The sequence below is a fragment of the Mytilus trossulus genome, chromosome 2 (genome assembly GCF_036588685.1).
Source record: "Mytilus trossulus isolate FHL-02 chromosome 2, PNRI_Mtr1.1.1.hap1, whole genome shotgun sequence".
Classification (NCBI taxonomy): domain Eukaryota; kingdom Metazoa; phylum Mollusca; class Bivalvia; order Mytilida; family Mytilidae; genus Mytilus; species Mytilus trossulus.
The window spans coordinates 58,008,860-58,021,965 of NC_086374.1; the positions used below are offsets into that span (position 1 = coordinate 58,008,860).

At 30.8% G+C, this 13,106-nt stretch overlaps 1 protein-coding gene across 2 annotated transcripts in view; it reads right to left on the reverse strand.

The window, feature by feature from the left end:
* The window catches only part of LOC134707627 (uncharacterized), a 30,774-nt gene that overhangs the window by 12,418 nt on the left and 5,250 nt on the right, over positions 1–13,106 (reverse strand). Inside the window, exons 2-9 of one of the 2 annotated variants that reach the window (XM_063567574.1) lie at positions 10,455–10,564; positions 9,570–9,684; positions 8,927–9,009; positions 7,970–7,990; positions 5,052–5,143; positions 2,528–2,581; positions 1,966–2,044; positions 115–193 (exon numbers count right to left, since the gene is read on the reverse strand). In XM_063567574.1, the coding sequence (XP_063423644.1) occupies positions 115–193; positions 1,966–2,044; positions 2,528–2,581; positions 5,052–5,143; positions 7,970–7,990; positions 8,927–9,009; positions 9,570–9,684; positions 10,455–10,564 (633 nt within the window). The remainder of the gene's footprint in view (positions 1–114; positions 194–1,965; positions 2,045–2,527; positions 2,582–5,051; positions 5,144–7,969; positions 7,991–8,926; positions 9,010–9,569; positions 9,685–10,454; positions 10,565–13,106) is intronic. The other variant, XM_063567575.1, reaches the window with a different exon arrangement.

Consider the following 13,106-nt stretch of genomic DNA (forward strand, 5'->3'; position numbering starts at 1 on the left):
CGTCTGCCTTCTATGAAATAAAGCTACGAACTGAAGCTACACATGCGCACGAACATCTCATCTGGTCCCGGAAACGGGATGACGTAGTTAAACTGCCTTTATACCAAGACTTACTGTTCCGTAAATACTCTTTTACATTCTGTATCATTGTCTTCTATTTCTGTCAGCACTAGTATAACTTGCTTCATGCTAGCTGTAAAAGGAAAATGATGTGATTTATACTCAATACTTATACACCTTCTTTTAAAATGCAAATATTTGAATATAACAAAAACATTTAATCATTCAGCAGGCAAGATTACTTTTGCCAGGTTGAATTTAGAATTTCATAGAGCATAATCCATTTCATTTACACAATGCCCTTTGAATAATTCAGATATGTTACTTGTGAAAATATTTATTTTTTATTTTGAGTACATAATGATTATGTATTTGAACTTGAGCTGTTGGCTTATTATTGCCTTAGCTTGACAATCATACCATATTTCTGTAATTATATTCATTGGTAAAGGTGTTCCTTATTAGACCTTTTCAATATCTCTCGACACCTACAGCTGAGAACGACTACGACAGGTAAAATGTGAAGGGTCGTCTCAAAAATAAAAAAAAAATCATTATTGATTTTATAACTTTCATTGACAATGATACAATTTTTCTACAAAGTCCAAATAGCATTGATTTTTTTTTTTACAGTTTATCTTTTGAGACGTTGAGCTTCTAGCTGTCCTGGTGAAAAATAAAAGAACAAATCATGCTTAATTGTGGTTAAAATTTAATTTAACAATTATTATGTCTGTTGACAAAGGCGGCACATGTTTCTAAAGTGTCTGAAAAGGTACAAAACTTTGTTCCGCAAAATGGATATAGAGAAACACATTCTGACCCGGTGAAAACAAAACAAAATACAGCAATGACAGTGTATCAAATGTTTGTAAGAAATTGAAAGGTCATTTCTAGGAACAGGGGAAGAACAATATGACGAAGGGACAAGGTATGTTGTTTTCGGGACATCAGCCGTTGGTATCCAAGCCCCTGCTTAGCACTGACCATATTGATTTTGCAATGTCAACGAGCTCTATAGTGTTAACTAACACTGACTTGAAATATAAATTCCATAGGCATGTATGTAAAAAAATATGTACTGATTAGATGTTGTAACATTAAAACAAGAAGTCAATTATATTTTTTTTCTTTAAAATTCATCGTGAAAACACCAACTCTTATAAAATATCTTGAAGCGGAGAAATCCGCCGTTGAAAAAAAAAAAAAAATAGATGTGATATTTTCCTTAGACCTTCAAAATATATATGTGATTATCCATTCAGAAATTGGATATGTACATCAACTAAGGTGAAGACCGGTTGAAAAATACCAATTTGGTCGTGTTCACAAGTGTGATACGGACATACGGACAGTCCAGTATTTACTTTTTTCTTATAATTTTTGGAAATTTTATCAAATCTTTTACACCATCAAATAAATCGTTATTGGCTTGAGGCAAATATTTGGTAAAAGACTCACATAATCATAAAATTGAAGAGAAGCGGACCAGGATGCAGAATGGTTGCTGAATTTGTTTTAATCAATTCAACATGAGACATACAAAATAAGAAAACTATATGACAGATACATATATTTATTTATCTATTTGGTTGATATATATTTTGAATAAAATTAACGGTACCAATTTTCTTGCACCGAGTATATATATAACATCGGCGGACGCCAATCCGATATGTAACGTATTGATAATCATGAAGGTTTTTGTCTTTGAGACGACCCATCAATTTTACCTGTAAATTGTAGGTGTCATTAGTCGGTGTCGAGAGATGTTGAAAAGGTCTATTAAAAATGTTAAAGGAAGTTGATACTTCTGATGAATAGGTTATCCAGTTGTCTCCCTTACTTTACTGTTGACCTTGTGCTATTGACCCTTAACTTAACTCTTGTTTAAGTAATACATACCAACTAGGTATCCTACTTCAATCATAGATGATATTCCTCTTGTTTCCTTGTCTATTACAAAGAACATGATGTCTGCATTCTGAAATATAATGAATTATAAATAGTATGAGTAAAAGGAGAAGCAATATTGACATGATTAAGACACAATAAATTGCTCAAAATAAATCACGAACAAGTTAAGGTTCAACCAACAGGGTTAAAAGGATTAAAAACATCAAATCTTCCAAAAATGAAACAATTTATGGTTTATAACAAGAATGTGTCCATAGTACATGGATGCCACACTCGCACTATAATTTTCTATGTTCAGTGGACGGTGAAATTGGGATAATAACTCTTATTTGGCATTAAAATTAGAAAGATCATATCATAGGGAACATTTGTATCAAGTTTCAAGTTGTTTGGAATTCAACTTAAACAAAAACTACCTTGACCAAAAACTTTAACCTGCAGCGGGACAGACGTACAATGGACAGACGAACAAACGGATGCTCAGACCAGAAAACATAATGCCCCCATACTATCGAAGGTGGGGCATAAAAAATAGAGTGTTTATTCTCACCTCTTTGGCTTGTGCTTCTAGTTCAAGTAGTTCTGGTCTCCAGTTTTGTACCTGCTGTAGAAATAAAATAAAAGATAGAAATGGAAAGTCTTATTCAAGTCAAAAGAAGAGTAAAACATAGAACAGTTGAAGAAAAGAGAACACATCCAATGACTGAAGTATTTGGAACACTTGTATAATTGTGTGGTGTCAAACTTTAGATTATAAATCACAATTTAGTAAGCCTTTGCATGATACAGGAGTTCAGGTTTAATGCCATATTAAAGTGGAGGTTGAAAAAGTGGTATCACATAACCTTCTTAATTCATCTGCCATCTCTTTTTTTCTCCTTTTTAAAAGGTACATGCATTTCATTTCAATTTCCCTTAAATTTGTCAAAATTTGAATGAGATTGTGGATAAATTCTATATCCACTTAAATATCAAAATATAATAAGATTTTAACACCTTTTAGTAGCCTTATATACCTATCATAAAGATTTAGAATATATTTCTAAAAACTGTGAAGAGTTGTTACAAGTATTAGTTAAAATCTTTGTAATTTTGTACGCAGATGACACTGTTATTATGTCTGATAGTAAGGAAGAACTACAACATGCACTCGATGTTTTTGAACAATATTGTAACATATGGAAACTCCAAGTAAATATAGATAAAACAAAAATTATTGTGTTTAGTAAAAAAAAGGTATGAGACAAATTTGATTTTCATATATATGGTAATGCTATAGAAGTTGTAGATTCTTACAATTATTTAGGAATAACTTTTAATTATAACGGTAATTTTTGTACTGCTAGAAAAAGGATTTTTGATCAAGCACAAAAAGCAATGTTTGCTCTCTACAGGAAGATAAAACATATATCATTGCCTATTGATATTCAGTTACAACTCTTTGATGCTGTAATCGCACCTTTATTATTATATTCATCACAGGTTTGGGGGTTTGAAAATAAACAGAATATTGAGAAAATGCATTTGCAATTTTGTAAAAATATTCTTGGTGTTCGGAACAGTACACCAAATTTTATGGTTTACGGGGAATTAGGGCGGGTTCCGTTAGATATCGCTATAAAACTTAGGATGGCATCATTCTGGTGTAGAACTATTAAAACAGAGAGCAAACTGTCAAATATCCTTTTAAGACTTATGATTAAGCTACATGAAAATAATCCTACCAAATTTAAATGGATTCAATATGTAAAATCTATATTTGATGATACAGGTCTAAGTTTTATATGGAACGATCAATTAGTTGTAAATATTGATTGGTTAAAAAGTATGTTTAACAGCGATTAACAGATCAGTACTATCAGCATTGGTTCTCGCAGATACATAATGCATCTAGGGGTGAATTCTATTCTTTATTCAAACTCGAGTTTGGTTTGGAACCGTATCTATTGCGATTATTACCCAAGGACAGATATTACATATCTAAACTTCGATGCTCGAATTTGAAGTTACCTATTGAGACGGGTAGATGGGCGGGGATTGCGAGGGAAAATAAATATGTACATTATGTAATGAGGGAATAGGGGATGAGTTTCATATATTGTTTACCTGTAAAAATGCTGATGTTTCTGCTCTTAGATCAAAGTTTATACCAAATTACTATGTAATGAATCCAAGCAAGAACAAGTTCACTGGCTTGTTGTCTATTTGTAACGTACAAGTTCAAAGGAATTTATCAATTTTTGTGAAGAAAATCATAAAATACTTTATTTAGTTATACCAATTGTCTTTTAAAATATACTATGTATTTGTGTTCCGTTTGTCCTGTCTCGCTATGTATTATCTTAATATGTATGGTATATATTGTCCTCTTGTACACAAGTATATGTGTCTGAGGTTATGAATAAAATCTTGAATCTTGAATCTTGAATAAATGCAGTAATTTAAAATCTCCATTTCTATAAATATGAACATAATTATATAAATACCTCATAACCTCAGCTGCTCTGGAAGGGCAACATAATGTCAACAGAAAATATATTTTAGAAGAGTGTAAAATTGAAAAAAAAAGAAAAGAATATTCTAATGTGCTTTTTAGGGAATTTAAGTATGATATAATTTGAAACAAGCACTCTGACAAAAGAAGGAATAAATAATATTGTGTTTAAACAAATATCATTCCATTGCCTTTTATAACTTACTATGCAGTATGGGATTTGTTCATTGCTTTATGCTTTACAGTGACCCATAAGGCCATAACAAGGAATACGTTTGTTTACCATAACTCAACCTAAACAGAAAATAGCTGTCTACTCAAAATCTTTTAATGTCCTGATGTGATAGCTTTTTTTTAATCAGGTAGGCATAAAGACTTAAAACAACTGAACCTTCATTTTTTCTTTGTAGAAAAAAAGGGTGAAAATCCTACCATCTATGTCTACCTTTGAGTGAGGTTTGGACAAACTGAACTTTTTTAAGTGTTACCTAGTTATTAATTACTTCTACATCATTTGATCTCGGACTCATCAACAATCATACTACATCTTCTTATTTATATATTTACTTATTTTACTTACAGGATTATAAAATGTGATACCATGTGACTTTAGAAATGGAATAGCCAGCTCCTGTCTCCATGTAGTAGGGTTACACGAGCCTCCAAGGAAAACTGAAACAAATTAAAGTCCTCAAAATGTATTATTGATTAATATTATTAATTCGTATATTTTAACAAATTTGATTCCTTTAGGGATAGTCACATGTTAAACTATATTTTCGAAAGGTAGAGAGAAAACGGCGGATAGCAAAAATGCATATTGACCGGCAAAAAGCATATTGCACAGTTATTTTTAGAATATCTAAAAACCGATATACTTTGTGACGTCGTGTAATGAATTTCAGGATATTGTTATTTTTGTTATCGATTATTTGACAAAAAAAATCTTCAAATACGTAAGATGTCCAAAAAAAGTCAATGAAATAACAACTTATATGTTGTTAATGTCAAGGAGACAATGTAATATCTTTAAAATTCCAACAAACCTAAATGACGATTTTGATACATATATGGTCAGAAATTAATAATATAACAAATATAGCCTTTGTATGAGGTCAATACAGGATATATCGACCCAAAGAAGTATATCAACCTTGGACTTCGTCCTCAGTCAATATACTTCTTTCAGGTCAATATATCCGTGTATCGACCTCATAGAAAGGCTATATTTGTATAGTATAATCTGAAAGGTACAAAATGTATGGGCAATAAACCAATTAACAGCCAAGCGATGTTGGGAGAGAATCTTTGGAGGAATTTGGAAGTGAAATATGCGGTACTCAGTGTGGCTCCCAAAAACACAGAAATTGGAAAAAAAACAATATTGAATCGAACCGTTTGAATTGTACTGTATACAAGAATTGGACATTTACAGCTGTGGGTCTGTGTGCTGTTAAATGTCTTGATACTATAACCTATGCATGTTTTAAGCATATCTGCAATTTTCTAAAGATTAATTATCACTCACTCTTTGGATACCAATATTCATGAATTTTATGGTTACTTAGGAATCACAAATTCTGATAATGTTCAACGACTTGCAAATTTTCTTCCAAAAATGGTACCCATGAAAATAATTTAATGGACAGAAGCTGATATCCTTTCTTTAATTGTGATAACCAAGATTAATTTCATATCAAGAGATCTCTATATTAGTTGAAAACCTTGTCATTCCTCGACTTTTAAGCTAAAGAATGAAAGTTAAAAAGAGATTGTTGTATTGAAAAAATCTTTAAAAGATTCTGCAGAGCCGTGTGTCTTGGGTGCACATATTGCTGCCAGTGTAAAAGTGTTGACTAACAAAATACAAAGTTCACTTGTCAGCAAAAAAGAGAAAAATGAATATAATAATAAAATCTTTATTTTACTCTTGGTGCTTTATCATGAAAATGGAGAAGCTTTAGTATAAGTGTTGTTAAATCCCATGAAGTTTTAAGATTTTAAAATCTTAAAACTGCTGATGGTGTACTTAAATGTTGCCTTTCTAATCAAATCTTCTTTATATGTACATTCATGATCATAAATTTTACTATTATAATTATTGCACCAATACATAGACACTGAAAGTCTGTCTGTCATATCTTAACTTGAAGTGCAAAATTTGTCATGAAAATCAGGTTTTACAGAGGTTTTCTGTTAAAATGATGGACTCTCTTGCTTATGCCTGCAGAGGTATAGAATAATTCAGAAACAATATGTGAAGTATAAGATAGATACAGTTATTATTGTAATATACTCTAAGGGTTGTTCCATTAAAATATACAGCTTTGGGAGGCACTAAAACACACAAGAGATATTGTAAGGGTGGTTGTCACAAGTTTAATCTAAAGACTAAAGTCTAAATAAATGAATTAATAGGTGACTTTCTTAGCTGTGCATATTATATTAAATAGAACAACCTTTAAAATATGGACTATACAAAAACACCAAAATATGGCACACACCTAATGTGTACAATAGTGTATGTTAATTGAATAATATTTCTACTTATATTCTAAGATAATATATTTTCAAAGCATTTGCAGTAAAAAAAGAAAAAAAGAAAACTGTTTAACTTTAGTCCTTGACAATTCCTTTCCCCTACTATATAGGAATGGATCAGGGGTCAGATGAGAGCCTTAAAAGGGGGAGGCAGTAAGTCACACCTGACCACATTCAGCAGATATTTGTAATTGATAAAACATTTTAATCTCTAAAGCTATTTTGTAGTGTGATATTAACTTTAATCCCTATCTATACTCTAAAGTTTTATTAAGTACTCCCCCCTCCCTAACCTTCCAGAAGTGAAATGACAACAGATTTTAAATGTTATCTGACAACCACTTTATTCTACAAAATCTTGTTTGATAAGAAGTGCTGTTTAATATTTATATACAATGATTGTTTCAGTATAATACACTGTGGATTAATAAAGATATTATAGCTGTAAAGCATCTGCATTAGGAGAGTGGATACCAACTGCTCTTATTTGAAAATAAAGCTTTTCACATCAATAGAGGACTATAAGCTTCAATTGATATCCAAGAATATGTGAACAATATTAAAATTAATTGGTCAGAAAAAAGTGCCTAAAAAACAGATTTTAGTTTTTTTGTTGTTGTAAAAAAACATCTTATCTGTTTTCAATGATTTCTGTGTGATTTGTATAGAAAATATTTTATTAATAAAATGCAATGTCTGCATAATTTCAAACTGTTTTCTTGCATTTATTATGGAAAATTCAATTATAAAAAAAAATCCAAATTTCAAAGATGGATGTTCCAAAATAAAAACACAATCATAGCATTGTAAATTGGTTAAAAAAAATCCTTATTTATTTTTTGGTTACATGCTGCCATGGTTTCCCAAACAGATTTTTTTTCTGACCAATTAGAAGAGTGCAGTGACATAATAGGTGAGAGAATAGATCTACAGTATCTATGACAACACAATGGTTACCTTGGAAATGTGTTGTGTTTTCTGAAATCAATATAGCAGATTATGGTCAAGACTAAAAATTCTATTGGGGATGACTTAATTTGTCAGTAAAAAAATAATTAAATCTAATCTAAATAGATGCAAAAATCGTACATTTTTGGTCGTAGAATTGCTTGGACTAGACTCTCAGGGGAATATTTTTTCTTACTTCCATGGATTTTTTTTATAGATTTTTAATTTTCTAAACAACTGGGCAATGGGTCTTTTAAGTGAGTTTCTTAAATACAGAATTTTTTGTAATATTTTTATTGTTGTGAAAATTGTGACCAGATAACTCATTTTGGTTGCATTATTTGTATAAAACTTTTTTCTTAATTTGCAATTAATATTCTCTTGCATTTGTGTCTAATTACTAAAAAGCAACAAAGATTTCTGAATTTCCAGTTTACAGAATTTCCAGATAGAAACTTTATATACAATGAATATTCAAACAACATAAACACAAATGGGAGACAACTCATCTTTTTTAAACAAGTGACTGTACATGTAAATGCCAAATTCTAAATTCAGAATCATATTTTGTTGTTTACTATTGTGATGTCATAACTTTGTGTTTCATTATTTTATCATGCAAAGCATCAAAACAAGAAATTGCTGAGTAGGTTGTACAGCCAGTCTTGTATATAAATGAGAGAAAATGGGCCCATTTCTGTAACATTTTTAACCTGCTAGTAGACTGGCCATTATTCCTTATAGAATATCCTTGATTCAGCCACTGAAATATATAGTGCAAATATAAGTTAGAATGTGCTTTGACTAGTAAGTATACTTGAAGGGTTGTTGTATGTAAATGTTTATGTTTAATTAAATTGTCTGGTTATAGTATATACCGGTATATCTGTATTGTCTCATTAAGTAAAAATAAAGTAATTTTTATAATAACTATAACTATTTCAGGCATTTAATAATGTATTCTACCTCGCTTTTTCCATTTTATGCTATCTGTTTCTGTCTTTTTCTCTCTGTATAAACTCTTTGGTTTTGGTGTAATGATATTATGGCTGGAAATATACAATTAATTTAAATATAATGTAAAACTATAATAAAATTCTGCATTTAAATTGAAAAAAAAACGAAATGTGTCCATGGGCATGATGGGACAGATGTGATGTGCCAGATTACATATAACTTATCAAAGGGACTCAAGAACTGTAAAAGTGATGCTACCAATATTTGTACTTGACCTGAGTTTTGTACTAATAAGAATTGTGTGTACATTTCATATCATTCAGTTGAGGTAAACTAAAGTTATAAAAGGATTAAAAAATTTCAGCAATTTTTCCATTTGTAAAGGGACATAACTCTAGAACAGAAAAGTGCAGTCACTAAAATTCAAACTTGATCTGTGTTTTGTGGTCATAGGCATTGTTTATAAGTTTCATGAGTTTCATGACATTTGGTTGAGGCATAACCATAAATTTTTTTTTTTAGTTTTACAAATTACAACCGGTTTTATTCTTACAACATGTATGAAATACAGTCTCCTTTTGCTCCATCCTTTATACCTTTAATAATAATGACTAATTTGAACTTCTAAATATTTTGTCAGTTATTATCGTACCAGTTATGATAATGATTTTTAAGCTCTGTTACCAGGATGCAGAATTCTCCAAATGTCACATGATCTGGTTCACAAGGGCTGCCATATTCGACGGCACATTGTACCATCTCAAAAACTGTAAGGATGCAAATAAACATCATTATATTTTATATTTTATATAATAACTTCATACGGAATGCATAACAGACTTGCTGTTTAAGGTGATATATTAAACTAAAATGTTTATTGGCACATTTTCATTAAATTTTCTTATGGTTTTCAACAACTGTTTTGAATAAGGATTCAAAACATGTAGGTTGTCTTTAATAGAGCATTTACATGTACAATGAACATGATGAAATAAACATTAAGGCTTAAAACAGATGAAAACTTAAGGCGATAAGACCTGGAATTTTGTTTAATCATAAATATAGTTAAAGGCTGCTTCCTGGGTGCAGGATTTGCTCGCTGTGTTGAAGACCCATTAGTGGCCTTTAACAGTTTTCTGCTCTTCAGTTGGATTTTTGTGTCTTTAACACATTCCCCATTTCATTCTTAATTTAACTAATCATGTTGATGTCATGTGGATTTTTAAAACATAATTGGATTAAAAAATCATTAAAATATTACATATATTGTTAAAATTGAGAATGGAAATGGGGAATGTGTCAAAGAGACAACCACCCGACCATAGGGCATACAACAAGTGAAGACCACCAACAGGTCTTCGATGCAGCGAGAAACACCCGCACCCGAAGGAGTCCTTCAGCTGGCCCCTTAACAAATATGTTACTAGTTCAGTGATAATGGATGTCATACTAAACTCCGAATTATACACAAGAAACTAAAATTAACTAACAAAGGCCATTCTCCTGACTTGGAACAGGCGCAAAAATGTTAACTTACTTTGTGATTTTGATGGATACAGATGTACTTCATTGAAAGCTTTCCTGAGTTGACATAATGGTATCCTGCCATTTCCATCATCATACTTCCTGAACACTTCATAAAGTTCTCTGGAAATGGAAATCATTTTTAAAATTTTATTTTTGTTAATATACGTGTACCAGTTGCTGATGGAACAATTTTTTTACCTGGGCGACACCTTAAACAGAAGAAAATACTGCTGCTTTGAATATTCAATCTTAATGTTAAACATCAACCATTACTGGACTGGAACACTATTCTTATAACCCCAGGAGTGGCTGTGAAATTTTGAGATAAAAGGTATAGTAATGTGGAATTTTATCCTGCAGTGAAATCAGTGTTGTTGGCATGGTCATTTGGGTGAAAGATAAAAGGTAATTTGGATTATTATACTATTTTCTGTATTATACATGAAACATGTAAAATGACATACATCATGTACATGATTAGGAAATCTGTGGTAATATTATAATTTATGTATAAATATATGTTTAACATATTTTTAAGCTGTGAATAAAATAATAAATAAAAGATCATATTTAAATTACATTGTATTGTTTACTTAATTAAAGGCTATTAAAAGGGACCACTTTCAAGTTATGAATATGTTCTTCAGCTGAAAAGTTGGTCAATAGGGTGACCTTTATGACATCATTTACTAGATAGAGGGGATTGCCTGTATCCAAGCTTTATTAAAGTTCATTAAGTGTCTTCAATTCTTTTGTTATCTCCACTATGGAGGATGAACTAAAAATATTATCCGTTCTGCAAGTACTTAATCACATTTCTCCAATAACCATGATAACAGTGCTCAGTGCTTATGAGCAATTATAAGAATTTATTTTTGCCGAATGATTCATGCAATATACAGCATCATATTTTTTCAACCACTCACTCAGCTTGGGAAGGAAGCGATGATGCCTCTAAATCATGTTAACACAAGTGATGTTCACTTAAAAAACCAACAGTCAGGGGTACTACTTGTACAAGTTATTTTTAATTACTTGAGGAAGTAATGTTAATATACTTATATAAGTAAATTTGTAGGATACTTATACAAGTGAATTTTATTTACTTGTATAGGTAAAAAAAAATATTGCCTGAGTTATGTCCCTAAGACATTCAGATTTCTTTTACTTGTAGAAGAAAAAAAGTCATCCAGAACTGAGGTGCGTATCTCCTTTTATTGAATTCTTATGATTTCTTTGCTCTAATAGAATTTTAAATTTTCTGCCCTTTGCAGGGTCTTTACTAATCATTTAAGTGTAATTTCATGGTCAATGAAAATCCCATTCGTCTGTTATCTTCAGAAAACTGCTCATTTACAAGCCCCCAAGGAGCAATTTTTGCAAATACTTAAGATCTTTGTGCAATCAGTTTCTTTGTTGAATTAATGAGATGAAACATTGAACTCTAATAAAAAAATTGAGCAAACCTGGGAAAAATCCTTAAAGGCATGAATTTACATCTCAAAACTTGAGGACTTTTGTGTGATTGTAAGAAAATTTTACTTATACACTTTTTGAGAAAATTAAGGGGAGATTATTCTAACATTATTTATTTTAAAAATCACTAATAAATCAAAGAAGTAAATTTGAAATTTTGTCTCAAATTGTGATTTTGTAATACAATGTATGTAGTTTTACCAAATTTTCAAACAATTATATTATATCTTATTAATAGTAAAATTAGAAAAAATGAAACTTTTTCTTCTTTTAAATAGCAAGGTTTATAAATGCCTTTGATGCAATCAATTAGCTGTAAATTCTATATTTGTTGAAAGCATGCTATTATCAATGATTATAAAGGCTTTATATAATGAACTGATCAATACTTTCTTAACAGATTTTTCCTAGTATTGGGAATAATTTTCCTGTAAAATTCAATGTTTTATCATGTTTATATATCTTACAGATAATGTAATTAAATTTTACTGTTCGCTTTCAAAATTTCAGTGTTAGGGGTGTGTTGAATTTAGTGGGAGTAATTAAAATAATAAAACTTAAAGAAGAGATTCGTTGGAAGAAAATGGAGGTATGCTACTTAAACAAGTGATTTTTCATGTCATTATCCCAGAATAAGTACATTAGGTCATCACTAGTCCAAATAATTTTGAAGTCTGGCAAGGCTATCTCTTTTTTATTCTGGGATGCCTATACATCATAAGTGCCTTGCCAGACGTCATAATTAATTGGACTATGTCATCACCTGACATGAGTCAGACATGACCAGTCATCACATCAATACAGATCTTGGTTCTGATAATTTTAGCAACATAATTAGTCCCTGGATCATTAGTATTGCATACATGTATCATGTGAATTAGAAGCTACAAAAGCCTACAATAGACATGATAGAATTAAATCATTTAGTCCAGTGATTTTATGTACGTCATCTCAACGAGATTGCTTTTCTCGTTTGAGCCGCATCGGCGAAAGCGAGAAAAGCAATCGAGTTGAGAGAAAGGCAACTCTAGTCTCTTACTTCCAACATTTGTGGAGATAATGTTACTTGAATCAGGCAGTGATTCAAAATTCACTCATTTAAGTAAGTCCCCTCACTGTCATGACTGTATACACATGTGATATCGTCATGATACACTAGGTAAATATTCTAAACTAAAGCTATTTC